Source organism: Tamandua tetradactyla, chromosome 16 (genome assembly GCF_023851605.1).
Source record: "Tamandua tetradactyla isolate mTamTet1 chromosome 16, mTamTet1.pri, whole genome shotgun sequence".
NCBI lineage: Eukaryota > Metazoa > Chordata > Mammalia > Pilosa > Myrmecophagidae > Tamandua > Tamandua tetradactyla.
The window spans coordinates 70230344-70250081 of NC_135342.1; the positions used below are offsets into that span (position 1 = coordinate 70230344).

Here is a 19738-nt window from a genome sequence, read left to right on the forward strand (position 1 = left end):
TTGTGGTGATAAAATAATATTTAAGCACTCTAGCCTCCTATATTCTGAAGTAGCTACAAGGAAAAGTCTGAGAGGATCGTATGGCAACCCATGACAAACTCTGGAATCTATCCTATAATATTTGTTGAATAGTGCTCTGAAAACTATTGCTTTTTTATTTCTTGGCTTTGTGTATATGTTATACAGTAAAAAAGGTTATAAAAACAACAACAACAAAAAAAAAACAAAAAAGCAGGGCAGAGCCTATACACTTGAAAAAGAGCTGAGCATTCCAATTGTCTTCTAATCTGCAGTGGGATCTGAAATGCCCACTGTCCCTGCTGCTGACAACATAAATTAGTGCAGTCTTTCCAAATACTGTTTGGCAGGATGAATTGAAATCCTTAACAATGCCCATAAGCTTTCTGAACTACTAATTCCTTTCTAAGATCTATCTTAAGAAAATAATTAAACCAGCAACACAAAGGATTTATACACAAAGGTTTGGAGAAGTGTCATTTATGGCAGCAAAAAAATTTAGAAAGAGCACAAGAGATGATAAAAGATGTGTGCAGGAATGCCAATAGTGATTACTTCTGGGAGTAGACTTACTGACAATTGTTATTTTCTTTACACATTTTAATTTTAATTTACACATTTTCCCCAATGAGCATTTAGAATTTTCTTGATCAGAAAAAAACAAAACTTCTTTTAAGAAGCATGACTATGAAGACAAAGAAAGATGGCAGAGAACTGCTTTATTAACCTTAGATGAGGGACATAAGAGGGGCTGTAGGGAACTGACCAAACTAAGGAACAGTTTTAGGCCACTTCTCACCTAAAACAGAAACTGGGCTAATCATCTGGCAAAATCAGGGCTCTTTCCCTACCTAAATTATTAAATAATTGTCTCAAACTCTGACTTCACTATGGGTTCCAGCTCAGTTGGAAAAATTCTGTTTCTCACTTTTTTCCTTTTGCAACTCTACTCTGTGATTCAAGTTCAAAAGCTACCAACATCTGAATTGTAAATAATTTGACAATTAATCACCAGACACAGTTGTAATTTTCCAGGCTGTGGCTTCCACAAGTCATGTGGATTTCACCAAAAACTACTTGCATTTATTTAGGGTTGGACCAGGGGATTTTTGCCAAAGAGCTAACAAAACCAAGGTCTTTGGGCAGTGCCTTGGCAAAGCAAAGCAGCTGGTAAGTAACTTGGAGAAGTGTGGTAACCTCTGCTCCCCACCTTCCCCCCACCCCTCAACCTCCTTTCCCTTCCCAAATACACAGGCAACCTTCCCTTTTGAACATTTTAATCAGAAACTTACAAAACATCATGGATTCTTTATACAAAATTTGCATTAATATAATAGAATGCAATGTTTACACATATATATATTTAGCATTCTTTCCATACCTCTTATCTTTTTGTGACGTAAACCCGAAACCATTTTTCATTTAAATCTCAGAGAAATGTCCAGGCATATGAACAGACCTCGCTACTGAAAAAAAGGCAGAGGAGCCAGTGTTAAGGAATTTTTTGTGCTTGAAAACTTCAACTTAGCTTTGTTTCCCAAACCCTCATTTTGGTCAGCTTGAAAGAAGGGGTATTTTGGAAATAAGAACCGAATCTCCCAAGTAAATTGAGGCACACACTGAGGAATATGTTTATGAGCGGACACTGAAGCATGGATTATGGTGCCAGTCACATGCTTGCAATCAGAAAGCAGGTCCATTTGTCCTGAGGACATTGCATGTTTCTGCGGGATGAGAGCGGAGCTGAATAGTCGGGTTTTGGTGTGCAGCACAGAACCATTCCAGTGGGCTCTTCTGTAGACACTGAGCCACGCGGTTAATCTGGCTGGACTGGGGGTCATTCTGCTGATGGCCTGGTTGGATTAGGTGCCTGGGTCAGCATCCTTTTTACCCCCTCCCTGGCTCCTTGTGTGTCTTCCCTGAAGTTGCCCACTCTGATGGGAACCCCTCTTCCTCAGTCAAGAGAAATATAAGTAGCTGGGCTTCCCGCTACCCGCCAAATAAACTCTGCGGTTGTCAGGCAGTGGGAGCCAACAACAATACTACCTCCTCAGTCACCACGTCCTTCTCAGGAAAGGGGAGGGCAGTTAAGGAAGAGAACTGGCAATTTTCCAAGCTGCTGGGTGAGGGCCAGAGAGAAAGAACCTGTTGTTACAATCCTCACTTCCCCCACTGCTGCCGAGGCGACTGTGAATGAAACAGTACTTCGGACTTTAGCCTGCTATTCCCTGGGCACAGACAGAAGGCAAAGGCAGAGCAAGAGTGAAGAGCCACTGCAGCCAGGCAGGGATAACAGGCTGTGCAGCTGGGCTGACTGATGACCACTGTCTGCGAGACTGAGGGCAGGTGGACGCTCCTCCTGGGCTCAAGTGGCCCTCCTGCAGCACACGCATGCATGTGCGCGCGCCTCTCTCTCCAGTTAAAGGAAGCCTCTCAGTCCTCAAAATCAAGGTTTGGAATGGAAAATTTAGATGCCCTGAAGTGGAAAGTGCTAGTGATTTGCATATTTATCACAAGAGCCCTGAAAAGAGTAAAAAGTGGTTTACAATAGGAGGAGGAAATGCATAGCGTGTTTCTCAGTTCAAGAGAGGAAAAGTCTTTCCTTAACCAGAGATGGGACTCCTTCCAAGATGTCCCCAAGACTGGAGTTTTCTCCTAAAATTCAAGCCTAAGGGGAAAAGAGAAGAAAAGAATAAAATAAAATGCGAGTGGTAGCCACCAGGGTTCCTCAGACCTTTCCACAAACTAGTCCGTGATGATTTCATAGGCGCTCAGCAGGTATGGAATCTGTGTAGAGAAAAATTGGAAAGAACTGTTCTTTGTCTCCGAGGGGGAAAGGACACGAGTCTGCTAGTGTCCACCGGGCTCTTTTCAGAAATGTCGTAAGATGGCCGTTCTCGGGAGACAGCAGTGAGGTAGCCAAGGTCCTGCACGAGTTTTCAGAAATGGTCCTATGATAAGTGCTCCTTGTACAGTTCTCCCTGGAGTGTTGCTGTTACAGGAATTGTGGTCACCACCTGATTTTGAAACACAAATATTTTGATTCTTTCAAATACCCAGAGAAAGATAAGCAGGATACAGACATACTGGACCCAGGCAAACTTTATCATCTCCCAGAATCCTGGTTGATAGGTGCCGGCAGTCAAGGAGTCATAAGAAGACAATTCATAAGTAAATATTAAACTAAGATTTAGCTCAGACAGGAAATAGTACAAACGTTTCAAATACACTTAAAAGAAAAGGGATAACAAAAATTATTAAGACATAAATATGTATGATTTTGACCTAGGAGAATCACTCAGAAAAAAAATATGAACAGGAAATGACAGTTCTGTTTTGTTTTGTTTTTTTTACCTGTATGAACAGCAGACAGACACAAAGTCATTTTGCGGCATTTTCCAATCTAAGGCTTCCCACATCTGTTCCCACTTGGGATAACAGAGAAGCCCTTCTTTTCTTTTAGAAACTGAGCTACTGTTTGTTGGCTATCTAACAGAAAGGATATGAAATGACTTCCACGGGGTATCGGATGACAGCATTAATCACAAAGGGAGCTTCAGCAGCCCTTCCCACCAGCCAGACGGGGCTTGAGTCACTCAGGACGGTCGTTACTGCAATCAGATGATTAGTCATTAGTCTAATGGCCCCCCTTGACTTTGGGGGACAAATTCTGCACTTCAGAACTCAAGACCGAGACATAATTTAAAAGAAAAGAGAAACTGAATGTGTAGAATTGCTCATACATTGTTAAAATACTTGTCAAAATACAAAAAATTAAAATACTTTTTGTCAAAAATGAGTAAAGTCCATGTTCTACAACTGCTGAATGGCTAAGAGAAGGAATACTATACTGCCACGAAAAATTAAGTCAATTAAAACTTTGTAGCAGTGTGGGGAAATAGACATATTACAAAGTTAAATAAAAATAATTTGGGTTCAATAATAATGGCTGTATTGAAAAAAAGTGCACATGGACAAAGATAAGAAGGAATAATGAAAAGTTGATTTGTAGTTCATTTTCAAATTTTGTTTTAAAATTGGAATAATATAGTGTATTATATAAAATCAGGAAGGAAAAACTGGAATTGCAGTCACCCCACTTGAATCCACAGCATCTGAATGCTGAGTCACACTTTAGATACCTTTAGAGGAAACTGGATCACCCAGCAGACGAATGTGCCACCCAGCAGCCAAATGTGCAGGGTTAAACAATGGATGGACCTGAGAGCCTCCCTGTAAGGGATGGACACACTCTGCCTTCTATTCAGAACACTGGATGTTTCCATTGTCTTATTTTAGACAGCTGTTGTGGGGTGAGTCACTCACATTCCCTTTTTTCATCTGAAATATGTGGACAGCAATATTTCCTTGGCTTCTTTTACAGGTATGCTGTAGGGAACAACTCAATTAGGAAACCCATCGAGCCAGAGGTGGGATAAATATGGTAATTAATTGTCACTAACCTTCTGGACCATAGCTGTAGGTGGAGGTAGAGGAGAATCTGAAGATCAGAAGAAAAAAGGACAAATACTCGAAAGCCCACCTGCCTCCCATCACTGATTGTTCACTGACATTTTTAATCATGCAAGGATTTCCTCTCCATGGCTCCCACTAACCTGGACAGGCCAAGAGGGTGATGGCTGAGTGAGCCCCACCCAGGACTCACCGTTCCTCTCCTGGTAGGCAGCAACAATGCGGGTGAGGTCGTAGTCATGGGCAAAGGGGCTGGTCCCATTGATCACAGACACCTGGCACATGGCAGAAGGCTGGCGTGAGTGCTGGAGCGGCTTCTCTGTTATCTAGATAGATATGGTCTCTATCTATGTTATCAGAGACCATACTCTTGTTCTTGGTGGCATGCTCTAGATTCAATAATCTTTTCTTTAAGGATTACTTCTGCAATAATTTAAGTCTATTTACTTTCAGTCTTTTTGTGGGAATGGATACAGGGTGTCAATATGTACCTTGACATATTGTAAAAGGTTTTAAAGCTGTTTATATAATATCCCTCTCTATTCCATGAGAGAAATAATTCCTTTAATTTTTAAATATAGACCATATTTCCCAAATCCTTTGTCTTTTTGCTGCTCCTCTCTGTTCACTTTCTTCATCTTTTCTTTTTTTCACAAGAAAATTTATTAGCTTTAAAATATTATAAAGATGTCTCTTCATCTTTCTTAAATGTAAAGATGGAAACAGGATAAAATGTAAACTATAAACATATTAATCCTTTGAACAAGGATATGACTTCCTGTCCTTTAATTATATTCCTGTTAACATAAGCTGATATATAAACTTTTTAATCAAAAGTGCTATGTGCTATGTTAAGTTTATATCTTGTAGTTTCCTTTTCTTCTTCTTTTTTAACATGTCTATTATATGAGGACCGTTTAAGTCCTAGTCTATCTGGAACAGTCCTAGTTTAAGCCTGCAATAATTGATAGCACCCTCCTTTCATCTTCAAAAGCAGCCGAGCTGAGATGCTAACTTCTATGGTCCCCCTTGTGATAATATGAAGCCTAGGAATGAATTATTAGTTACATGAGCTCTAGACTCATACAGACCTAAAATCAAGTTCTTGATTCTGTAAACTTTCAAGCTGTAGGGCTTTGGGAAAATTAATCAGTCACTGTAAACCCACTTCTTCACGTGTAAAATAAAAGTTCATTCTTTCAACCAATATGTCTGAGTGCTTTCAATGTGCCAGGTCCTGTTTTAGGGTCTAGAGTGACAGTACACAAGATGCCAGTGCTTTTAATGCTGAGGGAGGCAGCAAATTAACCAGCCAAAAATCTTTAATACGTCTTTATTTAAGAAAAATAAATCTGGGTGAGGGATGGTGGTCATGGAAAGGCTCTACTAAGGTGATATAGGAACAAGTGGGAAATAAGCTATTCGGAAACCTGGCAGAGGGAGCAGCACAGGCAAAAACCCTGAGGCAGGAGCTGCTTTGTGGGTTCAAAGAATCACAAAGGGCCAGTGTGGCTGGAGTGGTGCAAGATGGAAAATGGTAGGATAAATGGATGCAGAGCTGGGAAATGACAACTGTAGGCATCTCACAAAGCTGCTATGATGACTAACTGAGATGGGTATGAGTAAACCTCTTAAATTAGGGCTGGCATATGTTACATGTTCAGTAACTGGTGGCTAATATTATTTCTGAAATGTTTTACATGGACTGGAAAAAAAAGGACATTTGGGATATAGGCCCACAGTGTGTGTGTGTATATTCATCTGTGTGTACCCAAAAACAATAATAAACTTACTTATTTGATAAAGATGGATTATTTTCTTTCTCTCTTTCTAGATGTAAATACAGGTTTCTCTGTCCCAATATCTACTCCTTTCTGTGCCACCCACAAAAATGCTATTTCCAACTTACATTCTTCCCTCTTCAAAGGGAAACAGTAAAGCTGTTAAACAGTAAAGTATGGAAACAGAGGAGTTAGACAACAGGAAGCATCCTTACATTATATCGGATGTCCAGGCCACCATGGCTTAGAGGCTGCCTCTGCTGTAGCCTCAGGTCTCCATTCACATACAACTGGGACCCCGGAACAGCAAAGGAAGACTGGAGAAATGCCATGCTCTGCATCACGAATGTCGACATCCTCTGAAATCATTAGCAGAGTCAATGGCAATTGTGGTCCGATCTGAAGGGCCCAGAGTTCTAAGAATCACCTTTCTGAAGTTGAAGCCCCTCACTTATTTGGGTTAGCCATGCAGGAAGCCCACTACTCAGAAACCTGAACTATCAATAGCAATATGAATTTAATATGAGGGAAACATTCAATTTACCTAAGTTAAAACCCAAATTGCTCTTCAGAAAAAGAGGTTTCTACATGTAGGTCTACCTAGAATTCAGAAGGAAAGCTCTGTTCTATTCAAGGCAGGAGGGAGATGATGGGCCTCCCTTTAAGGAATTGACTCACATGCAGTTGGTAGGAGAAAGTCAAGATGAGCTGCACACCGAGAACATGCTCCATGGACTGCAGGGGAAGATCCAGTTTAAAATGTAACTCGTCCATTTTCCCATCCTGGTTTCTGTCTTCTTCTCTAGTCTAGGAAAACCAAAGATGGCCAGTGATCCTGATCCTTAATAAGTATGGGAAGAATCCACACCACTGCTGTACAAACACAATGACTGAGACATTATCTTCCTCACCAAAAGAAAAAAATGAAATAAACAATTGTTTATTATATACAGAAAAATGGTATTTTTTCTGTTTTGGTAATCTCATTTTAACTTTCTGTTTGTCCTGTTGCTCATATTTTCTTTCTCTTTTTTTTTTTACTAAACCTGCCTGAGTTTGATGGAAAATGAAAACTGTACATCAGAATTGTTTACTATTACTCAAAAAGTCAACTTATCAAAATAGAAATAAAAATTATTAAATACTTTACCCCAATTATTATGCATTTCACCCCCACCAAATCAACAAAAAAACATTTTAATAGTTTGTTAAAGCTGCTGGAATGCAATATACCAGAAATGGAACTGCTTTTAAAAATGGAATTTAATAGGTTACAAGTGTACAGTTCTCAGGCTGTGAAAATGTCCAAATTAAGGCACCAACAAGAGATAACCTTCACTCAAGAAAGGCTGATGCTGCTGGAACACCTCTACCAGCTTGCAAAGCATGTGGCTGGTCCTTGTTCCCGGTTCATTGCTTCCAGTTTCTGAGGCCAGTGGTTTCCTCTCTAAGAGTCTGTGGGCCTTCACTTAGCTCCTTTGGAACACAACTCTGGGGTCTGGCTTGTTTAACATCTCACAGGAAAGCACATGGCGATATCTGCTGGGCTCTGCCCATGTCTAGGCATCTGCTCTTTTCTGCTGGCATCTCCAAACATTCGTATCTCTGTCAGCTCTGAAGCAACAGTTCTTCAAGTGTCTGCATCTGAGGTTTCTTCAAAATCCTTCCCCTTTTAAAGGACTCTAGTAAACTAATCAAGACCCACCTAGAATGGGTGAAGTCACCACATCTCCATCTAATCCAAAAGCTACACCCACAATTGGGTGTGCCACATCTCCATGGAGATAATCTAATCAAAAGTTTCCGCCCTAAAATATTGATTCAGGATTAAAAGCAGCAGCTGCCCCCGCAAGATTGGATCAAGATTAAAACATGGCTTTTCTGGGAGATGTAATAGTTTCAAACTAGCACAAACATCAAGCTCTATTTATACATTATTTAACCACAAATCCCACAAATGTCTTTGCTTTAAATTCTTGATGTTGGACCTGATGTGAGTATTTTAAAGCCCAGTATATCTGTTAGCACCAATCAGTAAAATAGAAAAAAACTAACACTGATTCTTTATAGAGTATGGACATGAAAGCAGGGAAAACAGACAAGAGTTCTGTGGAGGGGAAAAGACAAATTGTATCTCATAAAATCATATGTAAGGAGTTAAAAAAAATTGGTCTCCAGTCTCGCCTTCCATAGTCTTGCCTCACAGTAATCCTAATAGCATTAGCAGGAAGACAGTTACTGAAATGTGATCACTGCTGATGTGGTTCCTTAGGGTTTTCTTTCAAGCTGCTGATGCCTGCTCTGAAAGTCTTAAAGCTTGTGCATGTGTGAACAATGGAAATTATGACAAGCCTGCCTCATGGCCAACAGTTATTTAAGATACCATAAACTGGAAGGCACACTGATTTTAGAGGTGTGCAAAAATACGCAACATGATATGTAGAATGGAATGATTTCGAAATGTTGTGTTAGTTATTTTTTTTTTAATTAATAAAAAAAATTAACAAGTAAGCATACAAAAAAAAAAAAACGCAACATGTATGGACTCCATATAGGCTTCAACTCATATTTTCTGGGTTCTCAGATGCCTTAAAGAGCCAAATAAGGCTCATTCAGGGAAAAGGTCACTCTGTGGATGTTTTTTCTTCTCTTTTAAAAAGATAATAACAAAAACTAGATTTTTAAAGCATTAAAAACAGAGAGACTTTAGAAACACCCTCCAAGATGAGCTGACCAAAGCAGAAGCAAAGCCATTTCTGACTTTTGAGGCATTCTCCCAAAATAGCAACTGCAAAGCCATCTCCCAGCATTTGGCCAAACCTTGATTTGAAACCACTGTTTCTGTGGCTTCCTGGGCAACCAGTTTCCTGGACTTTATGTTCAGAATTAGAAAATAAAAGTATTTTGTTGTAGTACGGGTTAAGAGAATAAAGTTTTAAATTTACTTTCCAGAAACCTACAATCTCCAGATGGGTTCCTAGGCCAAATAAGTCCTGAAACCCAGAGGGCCCAGCCTCTCCAGGACCATGAACTGGTTCCATTCCCCTACCCCATATGAGTGACGCCCCTTTCCAACATGGAAAAGTTAGAATGAGCATAGCCCAAATATTCCAAAAGACTGGAAGGACAATTAAAGGAGAAGGAGGAATTAAAACAGAGAAGATAGGATTTAACAAATGGATATGACTGCTAAATCATTATACTGTTATTTCTTTTAGTCTCCAGTGTCTTGAAGAAGGTAGAGAGAAAAAACCTGAAATTGTGCAAATATAACCCATAACAGACTCTGAAATCTGTTCTATAACTGCTTACTAAAATGTACTTGGAAATTTATTTTGGTACATTTTGGAGAATGGGAGATTTGGTGAGAGCAGAGAATGCTGCAGCACCATGAGGCAGAGAGTCCATGAGCCAGCAATGTTTGGAGATGAAGAAGGAAAATGCCTCCCAGGGAGCTTCATGAAACAGGAAGCAGCATTCTCTGCTCTCTCCTTCTCCAAAATGTTTCCTCTTTTATAGGATTTCAGAAACTAATCAAGACCCACCCAAATGGGTGGAGACATGTCATCATCTAATCCAGTTTAACAACCACTCTTGATTAAATCACATCTCCAGGAAGGTGATCTAATTACATTTCAAACATGCAATACTGAATAGGGATTAGAAGAAACGGCTGCCTTTACAAAATGGGATTCGTATTAAAGCATGGTTTTTCTAGGGGACATGCATCCTTTCAACCAGCACACCAGCACTTGTCATTTCCAGTTTTTTTAAATCACAGCCATCCTAGTAAGTGTGAAGTGCTATCTTATTATAGCTTTAATTTGCATTTCTCTAATGGCTAATTACGCTGACCATCTTTTCATACACTTATTAGCCATTTGGATATCTCCTTTGGACAAATGTCTACTCAAATCCTTGGCTTATTTTTTAATTGGATTGTCTTTCTATTTTTGCATTGTAGGAATTCTTTCTATAATCTGGATATTAAATCTTTATCAAATATATGGGTTCCGAATATTTTCTCCCATTGTAGATTATCTTTTCATGTCCTTGATAATGTCCTTTGGTGCAAAAAACGTTTTTAATTTTGATGAAGGCTACTTTATCTTTTCTTCTGTTGCTTATGCTTTTGGTATAAAATCCATTGCAATTATTCCATTACTGACATTTTTGTATTTAGTGGTTTTTTGGTACTGTATTGTTTCGGTTTGCTAAAGCTGCCAGAATACCAGAAATGGATTGGCTTTTTCAAAGGGGACATGAAAATGTTCAAATTAAGGTATTGTTCTAGTTTGCTAGCTGCCAGAATGCAATATACCAGAAACGGAATGGCTTTCAAAAAGGGGAATTTAATAAGTTGATAGTTTACAGTGCTAAGGCTGAGAAAATGTCCCAGTTAAAGTTTATAGAAATGTACAATCTAAGGCATCCAGGGAAAGATACCTTGATTCAAGAAGGCCGATGAAGTTCAGGGTTTCTCTCTCAAGTTAAAAGGCACACAGTGAACATGGTCAGGGTTTCTTTCTCAGCTGGAAGGGCTCATGGCAAACACGCCATCATCTGCTAGTTTCCTACTCCAGCTCCCAGGGAGGCGTTTTCTTTCTTTATCTCCAAAAGTCGCTGGCTGGTGGACTCTGCTTCTCGTGGCTGCATCATTCTGCTCTTTCTGAATCTCCTGGCTTTCTCTCTTGTCATTTCAGTAGGATTCAATAGGATTCCAGTAAACTAATCAAGACCCACCCAAATGGGTGGAGACACGCCTCTACCCAATCCATTTTAACAACCACTCTTGATCAAATCACACCTCCAAGGAGATGATCTAATTACAGTTTCAAACATACAATATGGAATAGGGATTAGAAGAAATGCCTGTCTTTACAAAATGGGATTAGGATTAAAGCATGGCTTTTCTAGGGTATATACATTCTTTCAAACCAGCACAGGCATCAAAAAGAAGATAACATCACTCAAGAAAGGCCACTCACGTCCAGAGTTCTCTGTCACACAGGAAGGCACATGGCAACATTTGCTGGCCCTTCTCTCCTGGACTGGTTTCCAAAATGGCTTTCTCAGCTCCTCTGAGTCCTTCTCTCCTGAGTTGTTTTCTTTTTCAAAGCATCTGTGGGTCCTCTCTTAGCTTTCTTTCTTCTACTTGTTCAAATTTGCCATTGAATCCATCTAATGAGTTTTCCATTTCAATTATAGCAACTCCAAAATTTGTTTGGTTCCTTTTTATAATTTTCATCTCTTTTGTTCAGACGTTTTCCCAATTTCCTTTAGTTTTTTGTATATGGATTCTTTTAGCTCATTGAATATATTTAAGACAGTTGATTTAAAGTCTTTGACTAATAGTTAAAATGCATGAGCTTCCTCAGGGCTGATTTCTAGTAGTCTTTTTTTCTTGTGAATGGGCCATGCTTTTCCTGTTTCTTTGTGTGGTGTGTAATATTTTTGTTGATAACTGGACATTCTGAATATTATAGTGTTATAACTCTGGAAATCTAGTTCTCTGTTGGGTTTTGTGTTGCTGTTGAGAACTGGAGCCATGATTCGTGATTTTTCTAAACTATTTTTGCTCCCAATCAGGGAATGGAAAGAGAAAAGAGGAAAAAAAAAAAAAGAAAAAAAAGACAGGGACTCTTTAAGAACTCCTTGGCCACTTTTGCAGAAGGGAGTTTGGAACAATGGCTGCCCTCAGAGCCCCAGCTGTCTGAGATACAGTCCCCACTGCTGTCCAACATGCAGCTGATGGATGGTTGTCACTGCACAGAAGGTGCAATGCACTGAGATTTACCACAATTTATCAGTTTCTTCCTCCAGTTCTTCCCTGGATGCTGCACAGTGTTCCACTAGCCATTAGCGTTTCAAAGTAGTTGATTCAGATAACCGCCAGGCTGATAGTTGCTGTGGTGGAGGGATTGATTCCTGGAGCTTCCTGCTCTGCCATTTTTTCTATTATCAGTTTACATTTCTCCAATTGTGAGTGAGATTTCCATTTAAAAGCTATGTGTGTTTTCTGGAAATGGTTTTTTGCTCATTTTTCTGTTACGCATTTGGTCTTTTACTTAGTGATCTGTAGGAATTTTATATAAGGAAAATTGACCCTTAATGAGAAATTAAAATGGTAAAAAACTTTTCCTACTTTGACATTTTGTTTGTTGACTTTACTTATGGTTTTTACCAGGTCGATACTTTTCAAAATTACTTGCACAATTGCATTTATCAAGAACTTTTATGGCTTCTAGATTTTAAGTCATATTTAAAATGGCCTTCCCTACTCCAAGATATAAAAGTTTTCACTCATCATCCATTTCAGTACTTTATGATTTCACTTTTTAAATTTAATTTGGTCCAACTGGATTTTATTTTGGCTTCACCCTTAATTTTTCCAGAGGGCTTCCCAGTTGTCCCAACATTTTATTGTCTAAGCCAAATTTACCCCATTGATTAAAATGCCACCTTTGTCCTATTTGGGCCCTCCTTTCCATACTTTCTATATAAATTCCCAAACCACCTGTGGTAGTTAGAGTCAGCTGTCAACTTGGGCAGGTGAAGGCACCTAGTCTCTTGCTGTAGACATGAGTGTGAACCTCATCTGTTGCTCATTACATCTGCAGTCAGCTAAGAGGTGTGCCTGCTGCAATGAATGATGTTTGATTTAATTGGTTGGTGCTTAAATGAGAGAGCTCAAGGTAGCACAGCCCAAGTAGCTCAGCATACCTCATCTCAGCACTCGCAGCTCAGCCCAGGTCTTTGGAGATGCAGAAAGGAATCATCCCGGGGAAAGTTGCTGGAACCCAGAGGTCTGGAGAGAAGGCCAGCAGAGATCACCCTATGCCTTCCCACATAAGAAAGAACCTCAGTTGAAAGTTAGCTGCTTTTCCTCTGAAGAACTAATGAAAAAATCCCCTTTTATTAAAAGCCAATCTGTCTCTGGTGTGTTGCATTCCGGCAGTTAGCAAACTAGACCACCACCCTGCTTTAGTTATTATGGCTTTTTGGCATAGTTTAATATCTGGTAATGTAAGTCTCCTTGTATTACCCTTTTCTTTCTCCTAGCATTTTCTGGCTATTTTTATTTTTTAAATATCTGTCTCTTCCCCTCAAAAAATTCTTTGGGAATGCATTAAGATTATAGATTAGCTTAGGGAGAAGAGACATCTTTATGGTGTGGAGTTTTCCTATCAAAGAACATGGCATGAATTATCATTTGTTTTCACCTTTTTTGTGTGTTTCTTTCAGCAGTCTTTTAAAGTCTTATTCATATATATCTGTACATTTCTTGTTAGATTTATTCCTGTTTTATCTTTTGGATTGTTATCAAGGTCTTTTCTTGCATCATATCTTCTCTTTTTTGGGGGGTATCAACTCATTTTAAATTATTCCCACACCAAGCACTCCAACAAGAAGTCATCAAAACATCCAACCAATCCTAAAGAACACTTAGGGCACCTACAAAGGTAAGAACACCTACAAAGGTTCCATGCACTAGGGTAACTTTCCAGAAACCTACAAGCTCCAATGGGTCCCTGGACTAGATAGGTCCTGAAACCTAGAGGATCCAGCCTCTCCAGAACGTCAGCTAGTTCCATCTTTCTACCCCATATTGACAGGCCCTTCCAACATGAAAAAGAATGGCCATAGCCCCAAAACCCCTAAAGATTGGGAGAAAGATCAAAGGTGATGGTGGAGTTATATAGAGAAGGTAGGGTTTAAGAAATGAATACGATTTCTTTCAGTCTCCAGGAATTGTAGCTGAGAGGTCAGAATTTGGGGGATGATTTTTATTTCTGAATCATTCCTTTTTGCTTTCTGGGATATTGGAGTAGACAAAGGTAAATACTGAAATCCCTAAACTATAATTCAGTTGCCCTGATATCTGAAATGAGCGAAAAGCCCTAATCTTGTGTCTTTGTGACTGTAGGAGCTGTCACGCCCGTTATCTAGTCATTTTCTTGTAGGGCAAAGGCCCTTATGCTAATGAAGTCAGCCATGAACTAACCTCTGCCCCGGATATTTGTAGATCATATCAGCTAGATTCTGCTACTGAAAGTTAACTTCTCTTCCTTCCTTTTGGTTTATACCTTTAATACAGAAGTTATACCTCTGCCTCCCCTCCTTTCAATTTAGGTTCTCCTATTGAAATGATAATGACACCGTCTCCTTTTCTGCTTTGCAACTGGTATTCAAAATGACCTCATTACCCCTTGCTAAACTCCTTAAAAACCTTGAATCCCTTAAACTCGGATTTTGGGCTGTTAGGCTGTCTGCTCTGCTACTACACGGGTGTAGCAATAAACTCTTTCTCTCTTTGAAACCCGGTGTCTCAGGAATTGGTTACTGAGTGCGTTGGGCAAAAGAATTCATGGCCTTTGTCTGGTAACATATCTTAGAGCAGCCAGAAGTAAAAGCCTAAAATTGTGGAATCGTAACTCATACCAAACTCTGAAATATGTTCTACAACAAATTGTTGTGCTATGCTTTGAAATTTATTGCTTTTTTTGTATATATGTTATTTTTCACAAAACAAGAAAAAAAAAGTAGATTGCGATGATAAAAAAAATCTTCCTTCTAGCCTCCTATGTTCTGGAGTAGCAAGAAGAAAAATTCTGAGAGGATGGTATGGTAGCCCATGACAAACTTTGGGATCTGTCCTTTGTTGAAGAGTGCTTTGAAAACTACTGCTTTTTTTCTTTCTCTGCTTTGTATATATGTTATATAATAAAAAAGGGTTAAAAAGATAGTCAGCAAAACATTTACTGAGAAGGACTACAGATATGAGGTCATCATATACTTACAGAATGTGGTGGAGAAAGAAGCAAAAAAAAAAAAAGACTAAGAAAAAGAAGCTTGGATTTTGTATTTTACCAACAGTGTAAAATTATCCAGTATTAAGGAGAATTAATGGTTATGGGCACCATAAAAATTAACAGGTAGTCCTGGCTCTAGATTTAAAATGGAAACCCATATGCACAGGAAATAGGGGGAGACTGGAAGTCCTCTCCAGGGAGTGCTGGTTACAAAGCGGCTAACCAGCAGTCCCAGGGGGGAGCCATCCTTTCATCCAGGGTGGTGAATTAACAAGTGAAAAGAATCAACTAATGGGGCCTAAAGCTGTATCTTCCTAATGCTGCTGTAAGTTTTCATGATTATTTCTTAGACTCAAATAACTTGAAGAGTATGATGAACAACTTGTTGAAAAAATTTTTTTTGCTGGGGTAAATGCATAGGCCAGGAATTGAACCCGGGTCTACCGCATGGCAGGCGAGACTTCTATCACGAAAATACCCTTGCACCCTCTTATATGATTAGTTAGAAATGTATCTCCATGTCTCTAACGTTTGTATTGGCAATTCCCAATTTTTCAGTTTTGGACGTTTTCTATTACTTTCCCCAGTGAAAAGTTAGCTTCCCCTTGCCTACTCCCACCTAGCTCCACCACACACATACACCCTTCCTATCCTCCCAAAACAGTTAAACTGACATTTAGTTAGTCAATATTCAGCATTCACATACTTATGACTATGTAAACCCTGTTCACTATTCTGATTACTTTTCCTTTCCACATTTTTCCGTACTTTTTTACTTCCCTGGAGTTAATGCTTTTTTTCTTGTTTAGTTTTCTATGCACTTCTCACAATTACAATAAACAGCTTGTACTTCAATTCCTCACAACTTGACATTTAAAGATATAAGATTTATTCAAAATCTAGCTCGTTGCATCATTGTCCATAATAGTGAAAAACAGGAAGCAAATAAAATATCCATTAACAGGGAACTGGCTAAAAGCATTATAGTTCTTCCATATCATGAAATACTTTGCAGGTTTTAAAAAGAATAAGGATGACCAGCAAATATTGATACATGTGCCTGAGCCTTTTATTTTCTCTCCTTATATATGTTAAATTAATATTTTACAATAAGCACACACTGTTGTAATGAGAAAAAATGAAGGGAAATTTAAAAAGTAACCAGAAAAAGGTTATTAGAACCATATTTTATTTATAGTCATTCAAATGACCAGATTTAAAAAAAAAAATCATCTTACTGGGTTGCTGGAAGAAAGTTTGAATTTTTCCCCAGCAAATTAAAATAAGTACAGTGCAGACCATACTCTCAGAGGCGCTACAGAGACTCGGCTTTGGAAGGAAATTGTTTTACACTTATGAAGGAAAATATTCTCAGAAAATGAGTGGAAAGGGGTGACTGTAAAAGAAGCACTCACTTATCTTGAACCCAAAACTAAATTACAGGCATTAAAATCCTTCTATTTCATCCTAGAGAGGTGCAGGATGGAGCAGCATCTAAGGAGATAAGCCCAAGGAGGCGTGGTTCTGCCAGCAGCACATTCTGGAAAGGTCCCTTAACAATCAGTTTCTCGGCCAAGTCAGCATAAAACTGCTGGCCCCTTCAGCCCCTAGGGTGCTGGGATGCTCAACTACTAACCACTAACACGGTCCGCCCACATGGCTCCCACAGACATTTTCAGAACCGTTCCATAGGTTTAGCTCACGGAAAGGTCAGGCCAGAGACAGGCTGCTCCCCGACTGCAGTGGCCAGCTTGGGCTCGTGGGCTTTTTTGGAGAAACTGAATGAAACAACCTATCTACTCCCCAAGAAATTAAATACACGCTAAGGCCAACCAAGCTGGGTACACAAGTTCCATGGGTTCGCGACCCTCGAGGACCCCGGTTGGCCTCCCGAGGTCCGGGGTCCGTTCACCCGCCCTCTCCGCCCTCCTTCCCAGCCACGCACCGACACGAGCGGGACGCGCAGGTGATCCCCCTGCAGCTGGTTGAAGGCGGGGAACGTGCTCCAGGCGAGGAACCCACCGTGCTCGGGTCCCAGTAGGGCCACCAGCAGTACCTGGTGCTGGAAGCGCACGGTCGGCTGCTCCTCATAGCTGCTCCGCTTCAGCCAAAACCCTGAGGAGGTAGAGAGGGAGGGAGGGCGGTGGGGAAGAGGTCAGGGCGGCCGGCCCGGGCGCAGCGGGCCGCGGGGAGCTGTGTGCGCTCCGGCCGGGGACAGGCTCACCGTGGCTCCGGAAGGCCACCAGTAGCGGCGGGATGTACGTGAGCACGGCTGCCACCAGCAGGAACAAGGCGGCCTTGGAGCAGAGGCCCGCGCGGTAGCGGCGCTCCACTGGGTGAGAGAAGAGCTCGTAGAGCGCCATGGGCGCCGCGTGTTGTCGGGCCGCACTCTAGGGACTGCGGGGCTAGTCTAGGGGGCCGACCAAGTTTGGCTTCTCCCGGTTGCCATAGCCTAAGTCTCTATGGCAACAGACGGCGCAAGAGGAGCCAATAGCAAAGTCGCAAGGCTTTGGTGGGGGTGGGACTAAAAGGGGTGGTGTCAGTTGGTGGAGGATCCGCTTAGGTTTACGCTGTGTGTGGGTTTCCCTGAAGGCCACGTGGGAACGAGGCTTTCTGAAGCAGAATCGTAGCCACCGTCTGTATTAACGTTGATGTGAAATGAGATTTCTATAAAGGTTGACAAAGCTAAAACCTGCTTATGCGTCATCTGTTAACTCCCCATGTGGTTCATACTTTACTTCAAACAGACACAGCACACCTTATTTGGAGGAAAACACACCTTATTTGGAGGAAAATAAATGTGGCCGAGATTCTGGACCTGGTCTTGGGCTAAGACCAAAGCCAGGTTCCTTGCCTCCGACGGATAGAGGGTAATTACTACATAGTACTCATGATATACTTGACCTCTTTGCAGATAGTGGGTACAAGCTTGGCTAGCGGTTTTAGGGAAAGCTGTAGCCCTACCCCAAAATAGCATTGGCTTACCCCTTAATGGAATGCTACGCATACACGCACACATACACACACTAGTATTTTGGACATAGCAGAAGAATTTTTTTTTTTACCATGGTTTACACCCAAGTTCATTAAAGAGTCCTGAAGGAGCACATCGTAGTATCAAGAGATAATGTGACGGGGTGGGGGGTATGGTATGTATGAATTTTTTTCTGTTTTCTTTTATTTCTTTTTCTGAATAGATGCAAATGTTCCAAGAAATGATCGTGATGATGAATATGCAACTATGTGATGATATTGTGAATTACTGTTTATATATGTAGAACAAAATGATTATATATATATATATATATTGGGTAGATGGAAATATGAGTGGTCAATGAGAGGGAGGGGTAAGGGGTATGGTATGTATGAGTTTTTCTTTTTTCTTTTCATTTCTTTTTCTGGAGCGATGAAAATGTTCTAAGAAATGATCATGGTGATGAATATACAAGTATGTGCTGATATTGTGAGCCACTGATTGTATACCATATATGGAATGTTCATATGTTAAGAATGTTTGTTTGTATGTTGTTTTGTCAGTAAAAATATTTAAAAAAGAAAGAGAGAGAGATAATGTGAAATTTGTGCTGAGTGGAGTCCGGTAGCTGGTGCCCCTAATTTGAAGGCAACCTAGAAGTAGCTACTAGATGAACAGCTGCGATTCAAACATACAGAGATCAAGAGCTGCCCATTCTGGAGAACTATCCTCAGGGTCCTTACAAGGGTCCAAGATGACATTGTCCTCAACCATAAAATATGACTTTGACATAGTCCAGTACTCTCATTCTTGCTTTTAAAGCTTTTCTGGGGTGGCAACATTGCTTTTAACTTCAGCAATTTTTGTGCTCAAGTCTATGGTTTGATTCTTAAAAATTATACTGTGTACATTTTAAGTGGATGATTTTCATTTACTCAAGTAGCTATTAAAATAAGATTTTTCTAGAACAGATGCCAGATAGTGCCTCCTGAGTGTGGCCCTGTTACTGGACAAAGGCCGTGGATTCTTTTGCCCGACGCGCTCAATAACCAATTCCTGAGACACCAGGGTTTCAAAGAGAGATAGCGTTTATTATGAGGCATGTAGTACAAGAATAGATGGCTTAGCTGTCCCAAATCTGTTTCCCTGAACTGCAGTAATTCTGATAGTTTTATTAGAGAAAAGATGGGCACGGTTTAGAATAATGAGCACAATGGCCCCAGATGATGTAATTAGAGGTGATCTAATTATTGAGCTTGTGCAGATCGATTACATGCTTAGTTACAGAACGTGTGTAAGAAAATGATGGAGAGGTATAGGTGTCTCACAGGTTAAAGTCTAAGCTACTGCACATGTCAGGCAGACCCGCTTTTGTTAGATCCAGTCTCTTTTATCAAGATAACTTTAGATTTGGGGTGGGTTAGTTCTGGTCCAGACCCAAGATACTTCATTAATAAATATTAGGGGCTGTCTTTAGTTATTACAAGACTCTAAAGTTGAAAAACTGGATAACTTGGTAAAATGAAGATCAGTCACAGGGTTTTTACAATCACAGAGAAGATAAGGGCTATACAATCATTACCAGGGATCAGGACAGTTCAGAGATTTCAGGTATTTCCCTCTGTCCAATATGCCATAAAGGAAAAAGGAATATTTATATAATGATTCAGTAATCAAAG

At 40.2% G+C, this 19738-nt stretch overlaps 1 protein-coding gene and 1 long non-coding RNA gene across 3 annotated transcripts in view; one reads left to right on the forward strand and one right to left on the reverse strand.

The window, feature by feature from the left end:
* LOC143659770 (uncharacterized) overlaps nt 1-19738 on the forward strand; it is a 55609-nt gene that overhangs the window by 33312 nt on the left and 2559 nt on the right. The window lies entirely within an intron of this gene.
* TMEM231 (transmembrane protein 231) lies at nt 1279-17566 on the reverse strand. Of its 2 annotated transcripts, XM_077133070.1 has the most exons (8): nt 17310-17566; nt 17031-17200; nt 6951-7079; nt 6488-6631; nt 4685-4766; nt 3524-3629; nt 3098-3150; nt 1279-1484 (listed from the first exon to the last, which is right to left on the reverse strand). In XM_077133070.1, exons 1-8 carry the CDS (start codon nt 17446-17448, stop codon nt 1441-1443), a joined length of 867 nt encoding a protein of 288 aa, XP_076989185.1. In that variant the 5' UTR covers nt 17449-17566; the 3' UTR covers nt 1279-1440. The 2 variants fall into 2 exon arrangements, with proteins under 2 accessions (XP_076989185.1, XP_076989184.1); XM_077133069.1 differs by having other exon boundaries at nt 1279-3150; nt 17310-17565.